General features: G+C 36.2%; 1 protein-coding gene across 8 annotated transcripts in view; it reads right to left on the reverse strand.

Moving 5' to 3' along the window:
* The window catches only part of kcnt1b (potassium sodium-activated channel subfamily T member 1b), a 78,650-nt gene extending 68,030 nt beyond the window's left edge, over nt 1-10,620 (reverse strand). For all 8 annotated transcript variants that reach the window (XM_027138261.2, XM_027138258.2, XM_027138252.2 and 5 more), the window contains exons 1-3: nt 10,009-10,620; nt 7,959-8,004; nt 7,240-7,407 (exon numbers count right to left, since the gene is read on the reverse strand). In XM_027138261.2, the coding sequence (XP_026994062.2) occupies nt 7,240-7,407; nt 7,959-8,004; nt 10,009-10,039 (245 nt within the window). In that variant the 5' untranslated portion in view covers nt 10,040-10,620. The remainder of the gene's footprint in view (nt 1-7,239; nt 7,408-7,958; nt 8,005-10,008) is intronic.
* Nucleotides 10,621-14,400: the final 3,780 nt, after the last annotated feature.

Raw genomic sequence — 14,400 nt, forward strand, 5'->3', positions numbered from 1 at the left:
GAGATTCCCTCTCTGAACGCCCACACTCTGTGACCAAGCAGAGGTGGTTAGAGCAGCCAAACACTGTACTAAAAAATGACTCAGGTAACAAGAGAAATGGCTTTCAAATTCAGAGAAAAAAAAGGACAAAAGAACGACCACTGCTACTGTATAACGTGTCTCAATTCCAAATGTCTAGAAAAATTCAGTCCAGCATACTACAAATTATTTTCTATCCTTTTCGCTCAAATACAGTGAGACTAAGTGCAAAATGAAATTGTCAATATTCAGCCTTTGTACCACTACTTAGCCAGTTCAAAACTCACACACACACACACACACACACACACACACACACACACACACACACACACACACACACACACACACACACACACACACACACACATTATTATATTAAAGGTAGGTACAATTATTAAGCAGCATTATCATTTTGCAGGACGTCACATGGCACATACATGATCTCTCTAAAGTACAAAGTCTCTGTCTGGACACAATCAGATGCCTTGTATTATCGGAACATTGTGTAATATTTGCTCTTCACATTCAAATTCAAAATTAATTGGTCTCATTCAAGCAGCTGTTAAGAAAATATCTGTTTTATTGACAAAAAAAAAAGAAAAGAACTTTCTGTGCCAACTCAGGTTCTGTAAACAGGTGGAAAAAAATGATGTGACCCACCAGCTTGCAACTAATCCAGGCAGGGAGGTCTGTCAATCTAAAACATAGATTATCTATGTTTATCTATGTCTACATAGATTATCTATCTAAAACATGTAGAATAAAACCATTGAATACATTACAAAAATCACTACTCACTACTACGCTTCTAACACACACACACAGACACACAGACACACAGACACACAGACACACACACACACACACACACACACACACACACACACACACACACACACACACACACACACACACACACACACACACACACACACTTCTAATTGCAGGTTGCAGATGCATTTCTGTAGGTGTTTCACAATCACATTGAAGTGATTGAAAAAAGTACAGTATGTGCAATAGAGAGAATAAGTGATAAGGTGAAGTTTTCTCTGAACATTTCGCAGTTTTCTCTTCAACACACATCTATTTTCAGACTTATGCATTGCTCTATGCTATTTTATTTTTAATAAAATGAAAAGCATTTTTGTTTTTATTGTTTTTTACAAACCTCAAGACCTATTATATGTTCAATTCAATTCAAGTTTATTTGTATAGCGCTTTTTTACAATTGACATTTTCTCAAAGCAGCTTTACAGAACATAAACATAGAACAAAAGGTTAATATAAAGAATAATAGAAAGATTAATAGAATGCAAAATTCAAATATGTCCAGTCGTTTTTTTTTTTTTCCTTCAAATTTTCATTCCAATCAAACAGAAGCCACACTGTTTAATCAGTTGATCTTGGCTTTTAGCAGACTTAGGTGTAGCATCTGGCCGTGTGCTTTTTGTTTATGTTTCGTTTTCACGTTTTACGTTTCGCTTGCCCTTGTCTATTCCTTCCCACATCAGCACACCTGTCCCTTACTGTATGTGTCTAACTGTCTTTAGTATTTAGCAGTGCCGTGTTGCCTATGGCAGTGTGGAATCCTAGTCTTTTGTTTTCGTTTGTTTTGTCTTGTCTTTGTTAAAGTTTTGTTTGTTTTATTTAATAAACCAGTTTCAGTTATCTATCCTGCATTTGGGTCTGTTTTTATCCCCACACTGTGACACCTTTACCCATGGGTTACAGACATAGGATATCATCAGCCTTAAACTCTGATGTTTTTTGTTTTTTTTGCTAAGTTAGGTGTTTTAGGAAGTTGTCTTCAAACACGTTGTTTAAAGACAGCCGGTGTCTCAGGTGTTCGGACATCTAGGGGAAGTTCATTCCACAACCTCGGGGCCAGAACAGAAAAGAGCCTCCCTTTATGCCTACCCCTTACCCTGAGAGATAATGAATCACATAATTCATCAAAGGTCGATAATATTCATGGGCGGTAAAAACAATGAAGAACTTTTTTTTTAAATTTCATTTCACATCACATTAGGGGTTCTTCTGGGTGTTTTATATAACAGTTTTGCTGTTTTATACAGTCATAACCACATTGCAGTATTATATTAAAGTCTCTCAACCATAATCAAGCAGGTGTTTTTTCCTGCTTGCTTGTAATTTACTCTCAACCCCTTTCTGTGTTCCTGATATGTACAATTTTCCTGTTGTGACCTTGTTCGTGCAGTCTGTTTTCGAGTGGAGTTTCGCCTACGCTGTGTTTGTCCATAATACCTCTTTCAACCTTGAGGTTTAGAAAAGCCCTAACAAAGCAACTTATTTATATCAAACTCCCTCTGGCTATAGTGTATATACCGTACAACACAAAAGATGCTTTCTCACACATTCATACTGAAACAACACACAAAAAGGCACTTTGCTTGCTTCATATGAGAATGCAGAAAAGCTGAGTAAAATTCCTTTTATATTTCTTCTATCTTTACTACATTTACTGAAATGTTCACTTTGCTGTCCTTTAACACAGAGCTTTAAACTGGTTCATGTCTCAGGAGAGGAAAGCAAACCTCTGTCTCTCGCTACCTATTTTAAGACAGTGTACATTATTTATCCACTTCAAAGCAGACGAGTGATAACAGCAGGTATGATTTAACATACAACTGAGAGCAACACCTTCATTGTGTGTGTGTGTGTGTGTGTGTGTGTGTGTGTGTGTGTGTGTGTGTGTGTGTGTGTGTGTGTGTGTGTGTGTGTGTGGTCTTGTAGATAGCACACAATGCCATTCACTTATCACTATTCACTCTGATAAAGCTGTGAGAAACAATTTCTCAGTTATAAACGGGACCAAAAATGAAATGAATCAATTTCAGTGATTGCTTACTCATACTAAACAAATATTTTCTTTGTCTTTGCATACAGTGGGCAAATGTGTAAACTGAACAAGATTTATTTTAGCACTTTAGAAATTAAATTTGAAAGGAATAAATAAATAAATAAATAAATAAATAAATAAATAAATAATAATAATAATGTTTTTATTGAAAATTAATGGATGACAGTCCAATGATGTTTATTTTCTCTTAACAGTTTTTTTTTATGTTTTTATGTTTGTAAGTTTTATTTGACAAAAATACTTTTATACTTTTTATCTGTTTATTGTTATTGCTGATGTTGTAGAAAGCCCAGAAGCTGGGTTCCTGCTTTCACATGATATAACAGAAACAATATACACTCTAACTCGCTTATATTCAGAGGTGAACAAAGTTTTAAAAAACACTTTACTTGAGTTTGAGTAGAATTATTCTATGTATATTTCTACTTGAGTTACTATAAATTCCAACAGTGGCAGGTTAACAGTGCTGGTGCTTGAACCTAGATCAACAACCCATAGCCTGAAACACATGAGCCACCTCTGCCCATATAATAACTTATACCAAATGAGAATTTTTCCATTCAAGTTTTTTATAAAGTTAGACAGGTTTCTCTGGCCACAATAAAAGCAGAGAAGATAAAAAGTATCTATTGATTAATGAATGCCATCAATTTATTTCTATTAAGAGGAGCCATAAATAATGCGTAGACTTTATGAGCCTGTGTGTGAAAATCTCTGTGTACAGTAAAATGGTAGATATAGCTAATGAAAATGGAAGGAAATCTGTTTATTAACAAGGCAGTTCATTTAAAGCTTGGTGGGAAGGGAATAGCATAAAATATACACACTCTGAAATTCTGGAAAAAAAGAAAATATATTCTAAAACAAAACAAATGAGACACAATTCAGTGCAATGTGTAGTAATTTAGTGTACTAATGTTTAGTCATTATTTGCTTGCTGAATAAATAGACTGTTCTGTAACGTAAAGAATCAAAATGTTTAGGTTGAGTCTATATTTTTGTAGAGTTTTATTTATTTATTTATTTTTGTATTTTTGTAGACAGTTCAAACTCAAATTCAATTAAACTCAAACGAAATGAAATTCAATTTGATTCAAATTCAAGATGAAAGGAATTGCTTTCATGCAAAGATTTGGGCAGCCCTTACCAAATTACATATTTTCTTGATTATAGAAGTGAAAAGAATTAATCACATAATCTATGCCATTTTTTCTTTTAAAACTGCAAATGGTAATGCACAATTATGTTACATTACATAAAATATAACATAAAATAAAATAGTAAATATTGCACGTGCACACTAAAGTCTTATTAACAACCCCTATGGCACAGCTTGCAAGTGCTTTTTCCAGCCAATTAAGAATCTTCCCATTCTTGTATAATACAATTTCACCCACTCTTCCTTGCAAAGCAGATCTATGAGATCTTCTTGGTTAATCTTGCATACACAGCATGTTTGTGACATTGACCCAAAGATTCAGCTTCAGCTTGCATTTCTTGAAGTGGTTCAGGATGGATTCTGAGGTATGTTTTGCATCACTGTACAGATGTAGAAGCCACGCTTCATTTTTTTTTCAGGACCTGACTCTAATAGTTGCTTATAGAGAATTTCCCATCTATACTGTATGTGCAGTGTTTCATTTTCTAGTGGCTGCCATGCAACAACAAAGAATAACACCCCCCCCCACCCCCCACCCCACCCCCACTTAGGAGTTGATTGACATGTTTCAGTCAATCAAATGCTGCATGTATTTTGTCTCCAAGAAGACCTTTTTTACTATATTGGTCCGCAGGATCAAAATGCCTCTGCTAAATCCAGATATTGTTTAGCATATTTCACATGATGACATTTGTAATGAGGTTGCAGCTAAGGTTTCCTTCTGAAGAATCGTCCATAAAAATAATTTTTGTGTAAACAATTCTGCACAGTAGAATTGAGCACCACTACTTCATTGTCATCCAAACCTTCTTGTAGGTCATGTGGGGATTTTGAATGGCTTTTTTTGTCATTAACCTTGCCCAAAATGGCAATGTGTGCACTTTTAAGTCAGAATTAAAAATTAATTATTTTGCAAGACTGATATCTATTGTCATATCACTTTGTCTTAACGATTGTATTAAATACCACAGGATAGCACACCAAATGTCAAAGCCATAAACAGAAACCAATATCAAATCAATTACATATTTTCTTTATAAGCTAAAGTGTACAAAATATGTCACCATACGATATGAGATGTATGTACTATGTAACATAATTCAAAGCATTCCCTTCCAAAACTATTGGATCGACAAGTCCAATTCATTTAACAGAGTTTTTTTTTTTTTTTTTTTTTGCTGTAGACTGAAGACAATTGTGTTTGAGATCAAAAGAAGAATAAAAGAAGAGAGTTTGGAATTTCAGCTTTAATTTTCTGCCTTTTATATGTAGATGTGTTAAATGACACAGAACATAGCACATTTTGTATCAGATCCCTTAATTTTCTGCTAGCAAAAATACTGAAACTCAAGCTCTGAACTATTGCTTTGCACATCTACTCTTAGTTTTATCCTTCAGTTTCACCTGTGAATACTGCAACTGATTTTATAAACTATAAGTTATAATAAATGTCAGAGAGCTTTGAATAGAGGATAAATCATATAGGAGACATTGGGCATAACCAAAACAACAATTTGTAAGGAAAAACAACAGACACATTGTGAAAGCTGTGTAGGAAAATTCAGTGAATCACCAACAACCTCCAGAGGGCAGGGGTAAAGGTATCACAATCCACAGTTCAAAGAAGTGCATTACTAAAGAGGTCATACCACAAGATGTAAAGCACTCATCAGCAGTAAAGATCAGAAGGTTGGCTTAGAATTCACAAAGTACAAAGATGAACCAAATAAAGAGTAACTCATACCAAAGTGATAGAAAGGCCAAAGTGTGGAGAAAAAAAGATACTGTATGTGAACATGCTGAATGGCTGCTTCGGGAACAGTCACTATTTTTTTACTGATGATGTAATGTATCCAAATTAATCAAATGAAAATTTATCATGCAGCAGGACAATGACCAGAAACACTCTAACAACATAATAAAGGACTTTATCATGGGCAAAAATCAATAACCACACCATAACCCAGTTGAGCAGCATTTTCATTTCCTGAAGAAGAAACTGAAGGGAGAAAAACCCCAGAAAAAGAAACAATTGAAAAAGGTTTGTTAAACGTAAAAGTCTGGAAAAGCTGGAAAACAAAAGAAAAAACTAACAAGCTGGTCATATCAGTCAGATGTTGGGGGGATGTGGGAGGTATTTACTTTCATTTACTTCAAGTATTTAGTACCTGATTCTACACTGAAATCCTAAACTCTCTTATCATGTACATTTTGTAAATCTCAAATCCAATCGCTTGTGTTCAAGCACAAACAAATACAGTAATTTGCCATTCCAGTAGTCTCGAAGGGGACTGTATAGCTTGCATGTAGCAGCTTGCTCTCATTAAAACAAGACAAAAAAAAAATTGTAAAAGGATTTCATAAAAGACTGAACAATTTAGCAAATTCTGCAATGATTTAAACCCATGAGTTAAACCCTGATCTATTCAGCCATGATGCCTTGTGCTGTTTTTCTCTTTCACAGCACTGTAGTTTCAGCACCAGAGCTGAGGACAGCTCCCTCAGCACCCATTTCTCTACAAATCGAGCACACTGAGCCTGTGATCAGCTTCAACTGCACAAAATATCTACCGAATGTGAACACTTGCCAGAAGAAATGGCCTTTGTCATTGTACCGTTTTTTTATACTAAGGCTAACTGTGTAAATAACGGATCAGGATGTAACAAACAGACCTTCACAGCACATCCATTAGCACTGCAGTAGAAAGGTACTATCAGAAAACTTTGAAGGATGTTCTTTGTAGAATATTTAATACAATACCTGCAGTCTTAATCATTATGAAAGGATATTTGCTGTATTTACCTTATAAAAAAAAACTAAGCCCATCAGACAGAAATAGAAATTCAAGGTTAGTAAGAACAAACTGTCTAAAATATAAGTATGAAATGTTTTTCATATAAAGAGAAAGTCATATAAATTCTTATCCACCAGCAATGCTTTAAAAAAGTTGTATGCAACTGATGTTAATTTGTTATGAAGGTACTATATCATGAGGTCTTGCAAAACTGTGTAGCAAAAGCACCCACATAACAGCCTCCTGCACGGTTCCCTTCAATGTTCATTTTAACATGCTCTCAAGCTCTAGAAAACATATTAAGTATGCCTGTGTTTACTCAGGCCTCATAAAAGCTTTATAAACACAGGACACTGTGTGTGCTCTGTAGAAACACTCCTTACCTGTCGTCATTCTGAAAGGACTGATCCCCCAAAAGCAGGTCTCTGAAGCGGTACCGTGGTGGGAGAGGAGGAACCTCCGAGTCCACATCAGCCATCTTCAGTGCTGAGCTGTCCAGAATCAGTCCAGTGTTACTCACACTGTTCTTCTTAACCGTTTCAGCAGGTGGCCTGACAGAGAAAACCATCAACAACATGTTGACAAATAACGCAAATGTCGTTCAAAAGCAATTCCAGCAGTGCTAGAGATGCAGTTGTGAATCATCTGCTTGAGGGACATTCTACACAGCTGGAACTAACAGTGTCAGAAAGTTATATATGAGGAGCTGAATTTGTAAATCTGATCCTATAGTGTCGTGTTGTCTTCTAGTATGGTATGCTATGCTATGGTATGGTATAGTATATGAAAAGAACACACTCAGATGTGCATTGCTGATTAAGATGCATGTTTACTGGAGATGTTTACTGGAGTGTACTGTATAAACGAACAAGAATAAAAGATTATATATATATATATATATATATATATATATATATATATATATATATATATATATATATATATATATATATATATATATATATATATATATCTATATCAGTGTTTAATGATATTATGGAAAAAAAATGAATGCTGGTTCTTAGTCATACATTTGCACACAAACATATCCAGATAAATGAACATAAGGGCTATGGAAAGCATTAAAAGTGTAAATGCGTACCTGTCACCAGGATTGGATGGGCGCTGTGGTGGAATCATACTCGCCTCTGAAACAGAGACAATCGATAGTTACTTCCATAATCAGACAAAACAAACAGTCCATTCAGACATTGTTCCATGAATGAATAGCTGACATATATGATGATAAATCCCAGCAGTTGTCTTCATGTCCACTCAAAGTGTTAAACCAATTTTCATAGAAGTTACACTGTGTGATGTCTGGTAATTTCCATCTCTGCCTATTCAAATGTGAAGCCGGTGAATCACCAGCAATTACATCCAGGCAGCATCCTGGTATATCTCCTAAGCAGCACCTTCAGATACACTTTAACAGACAGCCTGCCTTTTACATAATCACAGGTCATTTATGGAAGCATGTTTAATAGACTGTTTACAGGGGATTGCTAAGAATTACACCTTAAGGCTAAACAGGATTTCTCATTGTTATTATGTTGTCCCTGTGGCAAAAGGGTACACTGCAGTAAAGTAGGTCCTCTGTTATATCTAGAATGTTCCCAGCATGTTCTCCTTTGAGTGCCCTCAGGTATGTTTATCTGTGTGCATATAGTGTGCAGAGGTGAGGCGTGGGTGATGGTTGCTTTAATGGCAGAGGTGTAAACAAAAGAGCAATGTGTTGTCGAGGTGCTGTGTGAATTGTGCTTATTATGCTCTGGTACACACTGTCGCACAAATAAATGAGTGTCAGCACTCAGATATATGGGATTCATTTTAAAAAACAGCTTGGATAGCTATGGGAAGAACCATAGAGGTTATTATATTTTTAATTTCAATGCAGTAATCCCTCTGCAGTGTGTCTTAATAAGTCAGAGGGAAAGATGCCAGAAGGGGAAAATATGTGATAATTGAAATTGCAAGATAATATTAGTTATAGATATTGCCTTCATAAACACAGGCACAGTTCACTGAACAAATATTGGCTAATTTGCAAAATGTATTTATAATAGATTGTTAATCACTTTTTATATAATATCCATAGGGACACGGGACGCAGCTGACAGGGGAGTGGCAAAGAGGTAGACACACCACCACTAGAAATAAGTCGTGACACCCTAACACTGAGCTTAGAGCTAATTTCCGAGAGGTCTGTTACACTTTCACAGAGTTAAATCCAGTTTATTATGAAAAACAAATAGATGGTTAAAAACTAAAAATGTTTTACAAATAAGCTGAATAAAACTACACTCTCCAATCTGTATTTTTCCTCCAATAAAGGCTCCAATCTGTATTTTTTCTTGTGTACCTGTGTGTTTTTAACCTGTGTCCAGTATACAGTCTTATCTTGCTTTGAAAAAATGTATTATATTCACTTTTATTGGTAAAAGATACATACTAAACACACAAAGCATGTATCTTTGATTAATCTACACCAGCATCAATGAAAACAATACAGATATTCCCCAAAAGCATGAGCTTTACCATTACCATTTAAAAACTAGTCCCTTCAGCTAAAAATAAATAGTTAGACTTAAACTGTTCTGTGTGTAAACTAATTAAGAAAAATCAACAGACTACCTCGGGTTAGGGTTAGGGTTAGGGTCATTCAACATACACTTCTGTTTCTGAACCGGTAAAATATTCACAATGACCACACATTTTATCAGCTTCACAGAAGTATAAAAGGTACTGCACTGTTCCATCAAGCCATCGATGCACTATTGCTTTTTAATCTAATGTCACAGCAAAACATCTCAGTGTTTATCAACACGTCTAGTGACTGGTACCTCAATGGTTCATGCTTTGGTCAGTTGATTGAAAGGTTTTCCGTTTAAAACCCTAGCAGAGCAAGTCCCTTAACACTTAACTCTTGGTTATGACAGGACTCAAGTGTAGGTTGATTTGGATAAAAATGAAAATAATAATAATAATAATAATAATAATAATAATAATAATAATAATAATAATAATAATAATAATAAAAACAATAAAAAATATACAGTATATAAAAAAAGCAAAATAAGCAAAGATCATACGTCGACACAGTGACTTATAAAACAGTAATCTATAAGGTTTTGAGATCTGTGCTGTCTTACCTGGCTGTGGCTGAGTGCGCGGTCCCATCATTGTAAAGATGCGTCCTAGTGGCGAGTCCAGCGCCACTCATCTTCCTCCAGATCCGGAGCTTTATGAGTCCACAGATGACTTCCTATCGTTATGTCCTCTCTGTGTCTCTGTGTCTGTGCATGAAACGTGTGGGTGACGACCCCGAGTGGAGAAGCTAGACAAGCCCACCGGGTCTAACACAGCATCAAGCATCTTCTCTCTAACCCTAATGGTGTGAAGATGAGCTGCTGATCATTAACAGCTAAAACGCCTTCTGTCATTTCCTCCATCATTCATTTGATGGCTTTTTTTTTTTTTTTCAACGTTTACAAACAGGGCACTAAATGTAGCCTAAGTGGACTTGAACTGGAAATCAACTCCTCCTGTGAGAGCTGATAAATATATAGCTATATTAAATAAAGAAATATTTTGCTCTTTTGATCTGCTTTTTAAGAAGTTTTTTCTCATGAACGTCTCGTACGACAAATATATCCGAGGATTTTTCCTTCATAAGAATAACTAGAAAAATGTATAGAGAAAAAAGAAAGGAAGCAAAAGCGCAAGGTCTTCCTTCAACGTCCTCTCGGTGCGGTAAGAAGATGCATGAAACCCAAACGACTGCCTACTCCCTTTATAAGTGTCCTAACTAGTGCTAAGGTAGTGGTTTATCCGCCCTACGTAGTACACAGTGTGTCCTGTATTCTGACATTTGGGATAAGCCCGCTGTCACTTCAGTACATGAGCATCGCTGACTCCCAAATGTCTCCCTATTCCCTAGCTAAGTGCCCTACATAAACTGGGAAAAAAAGCTTTATGCGCACTAAATATGTCCAGCATGGAGGCATTTCGGATTAAGCCGCTGTCACCTCTGTATATGAGTGAGGTAGTGAGGCTTTTGCTCGACCTAAAAGCTTGGCATCTTGTTTAAACTGGACAGCGACATCTTCTGGAGAACTCGGAGACTGTCTTTTTCATAGACATGACCCACGATAAGAAGCTATCTAAACCTGGTCCTTGATCTTCCTGCAACTGATTTAACAAATACTGGGAAAATACTAAAATGTGCACAACAAATGGTCCTCCATATAACCAGGGTTGGGGAACTGTTCCTAGAGAAAGCCTGGTGTTTTATAAAAAACATTTCTGACTGCTCTATGCTCTAAAACTTTAATCAGCAATCTACTACTGAAACTACTGATTTTTTTTTATTATTTTTTTTAAAGGTCTGACATTATTACCTAATTGTAATTATTTTATATAATTCATTAATTAGTGTCTCTCAGCCACTTATTTCTCTGATTAATTACTACTTTCTGCATTCACTAACTTGTCCTCTTGTCACGGTTGTGGCATATTATGTCCATGTTATAATCACGATTTTGGTGATGACGGATGTTTGAAAGTGTTCAATTTATTGATCTTTTTTATATGATTTAATTCTTTGTTAAATCCTTGGTCTTCATAATCTGTTTGTTTAGGTATTTTTTCTAACAAACCTGGGAGCCATCCAGGAACAGGTGTATTTATATTCGTATCATAAGACACTTTCGTAGCACACTTTTATATTCAATTAGCTATGTGACATTTGATGCAAACTGCTTGCACCACATCTCATTTAGGGTTTTATAGCAATGGGGTGCAATCACGTTTTAAGCTATGCTATTTGTAAACAATTTTGCTAACTAGATAAATCTTGTAAGAACATCCTCTTTGTTATTATGGGGTATTTTGTGTACATTCATGACATATAATCTAAATGAAGTCCCGTTCATTTCTAGCTTGTATCTAAAAAGGGTTTGGGGTAAAATACTTATACTTATACTTGGGCTTCAAACATTCTGAGAGTATAGATGAGCTCTTTCTCTTGATGTTTTCTCACTTCACTGCTCCCATAACAGCTGACAATGTAAAGAAATGGCAATTGAAGTTGGGCCATTGAACTTGAAGTGTCACTTGCAAGGAGAAATCCTTCATTTTGATGGTCTGAAGGTGCTTAAAAAATGATCTCCAATTTTTCAAATTCATTGCTGATTACACCACTTGCAGGAAAGACGAGTGGGATGATAAGAGGCATTCTTTCTGTCTGGATGCAGGATTGTTTACAGTTTAGTGTACCAGTTTTATGAATAGTGATTGTGACATCACTATTCAAATGCGTAAAAAAGGTGTAATGGTTTGGAGAATATTTTCTTGGCACACTTAGGCTCCAGAATACCAATAAACAGTCATTCTAAAGCAGTCTGTTGTTGCACACCATGTGCCTTCCTTTATGACCACATTTTACCCAACTAAAAAAGTCTACTTTCAGTATGACAATGTAACATGTTATAAAACCCACAATTCATCACTAACTGGTTCCATGAACAAATGTTTTAACAGATTGTGGACTCTGTGCCACAAATACTTCAGAAAGCAAATCCTACTATATTAGTAAGCTGTTCATAAGCATGTGTACTGTATTTGTCTTAATAAGGTGTACAGTATGCTGCAAAACCTTTGTGCATGCAGTTCAGGGGGAAATAAGCTTCTGGACACTTCCACTGCATGTATTTTGACTTTGTACTTTTAAATATGTATTCATTCATAAAGAAATTTGTGTAAAAAGAATGGGTTGTTTTTAGCTTAAGCAGATATATTCCCCAAGTCCCCTGGAATAGATTTCCTGTGAAATCCCTGTGTAGTATAAGCACTACAGAAAATGACTGACTGATTTAGAATCTGAATATGTTTCTCTCTATTTATTTCATTTTAACAACATGTGTTTATGATTCATACTTTTTACTTAATGTTTATAACTGAAAATCCAAGTTGTCAATAATATAATATTTTCTCTCACTGTGAATTCCTGGGGTTGTGGGAAGTGAATTTTACTGCTTTAAGAAGTAAAGCATTTTACTTTTATTATTTCTTTTTATGTCATTTCTTTTTATGTTCTGTACATCTTTGTTTCCCATAGTTTAGCTTACTATATGGAAGAAATATACATAAAATCTCATCAAACACATTTTACATCAATTAATTGAATGCTCAGGATCTAACATGTAAATCCTTCCATAATGTTTGTGCAATCTAGATTTCAGATCAATTCACCTCGCATTCTTTTCACAACTCACTAAGCCCAACGCTTAATTTCTGGGGTTTTTTCGATGTCTGTATTTGAAAGTCTGGATTTTTCCAGTAAAGGCTGGATACACACACAATCCAACTTATTATCCCCAAAATATGTATTTCTTGATCATGTCTAATTAAGGTGTGTATTCCATCCATCCATCCATCTACCCATTTTCTACCGCTTATCCGGAACCGAGTCATGGGGGCAGCAGTCTAAGCAGGGACGCCCAGACTTCCCTCTCCCCAGACACTTCCTCCAACTCTTCCGGGGGAATTCCGAGGCGTTTCCATGCCAGCCGAGAGACATACTGTAGTCCCTCCAGCGTGTCCTAGGTCTTCCCCGGGGCCTCCTCCCGGTTGGACATGCCTGGAACACCTCCCCAGGGAGGCGTCCAGGAGGCATCCGGAACAGATGCCCGAGCCACCTCAGCTGACTCCTCTCGATATCTCCTCACCCTAACTCTAAGGGAGCGAACAGCTACCCTACGGAGGGAACTCATTTCGGCCGCCTGTATCCGGGATCTTGTCCTTTCGGTCATGACCCTAAGCTAAGTAGGAACGTAGACCGACTGGTAAATAGAGAGCTTCGCCTTGCGGCTCAGCTCTTTCTTCACCACAATAGGCCTTATGTCCTTGCATAAAAACGTAATAGCTAAATAGAGTGTGAGCACAAAAGTCAAAATTATGAGCTGTAAATTGACCCAAATGCATATCTCTATCTTTTATAGGCAAGCAGGTACATTATTAGAAAGCATCTTCCTGAGATTGACTCATCATGCTGGCGTCAAAGGGTTTTCATAGCCGCAAGACAGGCTGGTGTTGGTCTTGCTTTTGAAAGTATCCAGTGTAAGTGAATAGGCACGTATTAGAATTATGAAAATTATATCATGCAAGAACATTACGATTACCGTTAGAAACATCAGAATTTTGTGTCTGAATATGCAAGCCTCTCTCCTCTCCTATAGTGTTTTCAACACCAAGTTCATCCAGGTTTTTTGATACAACTAAAAGATTATTTGTTTCTTTCAGTCATACAGTACTTCCCTATAACAGGAGGAACATAGAATTGCCAGTGCTTATCTCAACAGGACCTTGAGGTAGCACCATTATACTCTTTATTTATACTGAAACTCTTCCTCCGAGGCCATTTAACTACACACACTCTAATATATCTTTTAGTTGCTTGGCAAAGTAATCAAGTAACGGCAAATTAACCTCGAGATACATCCATGTGGTTGATGTTGAAACACACAGCTGAGATGAGACAGAGA

Source organism: Tachysurus fulvidraco, chromosome 9 (genome assembly GCF_022655615.1).
Source record: "Tachysurus fulvidraco isolate hzauxx_2018 chromosome 9, HZAU_PFXX_2.0, whole genome shotgun sequence".
Taxonomy (NCBI): Eukaryota; Metazoa; Chordata; class Actinopteri; order Siluriformes; family Bagridae; genus Tachysurus; species Tachysurus fulvidraco.